This window comes from Plecotus auritus (genome assembly GCF_963455305.1).
Source record: "Plecotus auritus genome assembly, chromosome: 6".
NCBI lineage: Eukaryota > Metazoa > Chordata > Mammalia > Chiroptera > Vespertilionidae > Plecotus > Plecotus auritus.
The window spans coordinates 137782154-137783408 of record NC_137773.1 but is presented as its reverse complement, the minus strand read 5'-3'; the positions used below and the strand labels follow the sequence as shown (position 1 = coordinate 137783408).

General features: G+C 36.6%; 1 protein-coding gene across 1 annotated transcript; it reads left to right on the top strand.

Annotated features, from left to right (window-relative positions):
• Positions 1-222: 222 nt before the first annotated feature.
• On the top strand, positions 223-441 carry LOC308250080 (small ubiquitin-related modifier 2-like; the record flags this gene model as incomplete). The annotated part of the gene is made up of 1 exon (XM_080672350.1): positions 223-441. One exon carries the CDS (start codon positions 223-225, stop codon positions 439-441), a length of 219 nt encoding a protein of 72 aa, XP_080528476.1.
• Positions 442-1255: the final 814 nt, after the last annotated feature.

Below are 1255 nucleotides of genomic sequence, written 5' to 3'. Positions count from 1 at the left end.
AAAGTTAATGCTTATTATGTTATTTCATTTTACTTTATTTTTAGATACCTACTGGTTGTGAAATGATTATCACAGTAAGATCAGTTAACATAGCTAATACTTTTTACTTAATATTTACCATCATACATTTCTGTAAAAAGAATTATTTTGTGGTGTGCTCGTTTGGTGCAGACCTGGTACCTCTTTTGAGAAGTGGCAGCTGAGGAGACTCCGGCGCTCGCCATGGCCGACAAAAAGCCCAAGGAAGGAGTCAAGACTGAGAGCAAGGATCATATTAATTTGAAGGTGGCGGGGCAGGATGGTTCTGTGGTGCAGTTTAAGATTAAGAGGCACACACCACTTAGTAACCTAATGAAAGCCTATTGTGAACGACAGTTGGAAATGGAGGATGAGGATACAATCGATGCGTTCCAGCAGCAGCAGACAGGAGGTGTCTACTGAAAAGGGAACCTGCTACTTTACTCCGGAACTCTGTTCCTCCAGACCAGGAAGACATTCTCAATTAGAAAACTGCGATTTGGTTTCACCACATCTGACTGCTACAGTATAGTTTTCTCTATTCTTTTGTTTTCCCCTTCCCCATTCCTTTATTGTACATAAAGTAACTGATGTATGTGCACAAGGATTTGCATTTTTTTAAACTAAATGGCCAATGGTATGTTTTGATCAACATCAAATGGAGATGGGATGGGGAAAAATACTGGTTTTGTGAAAACACCCCCTTTCTCCATTAGCGGCATGGTCCTTCAGCTCTTATCTTTATATTCCAGTAAGTTATTTTGCTCTCACTGTTTAACAAAAAAAGAACAACATAAAAATTCTTGCATACCTTGTTTGATTGGAGAATTTTAATGTTTTTCATTTATCATTGTAAAACCAAGGACAATTTTATAACTTTTTTGTGCGTAGCTGTTACATGTAGGGGCAATCTGTCTTTAAGTAGGGATAAATTACTCTAAAAAAATGAATCCTAGATAGTTTACCCTTCAAGTCAAGTGTCTTGTTTAAATAAATTTCTTGTTTAAAATGAAAAAAAAAAAGAATTATTTTGTTATATTTCTACAGAGTGTATGTTCATCTTCTGTGTTTCATTTGAACACAAAAACTTGATGTTCTCCATTCCCTGAGATCTGTTACGTTATCTTTATGGCTGGTTTTCCTTACCAACTTTCTCTCTCTTCTTTTTCCCTAGGCAGGGAAAAAACAAAACATAGGTGTAGCATCCACAGTGTTCCCTGATGTTTGATAACTTCTG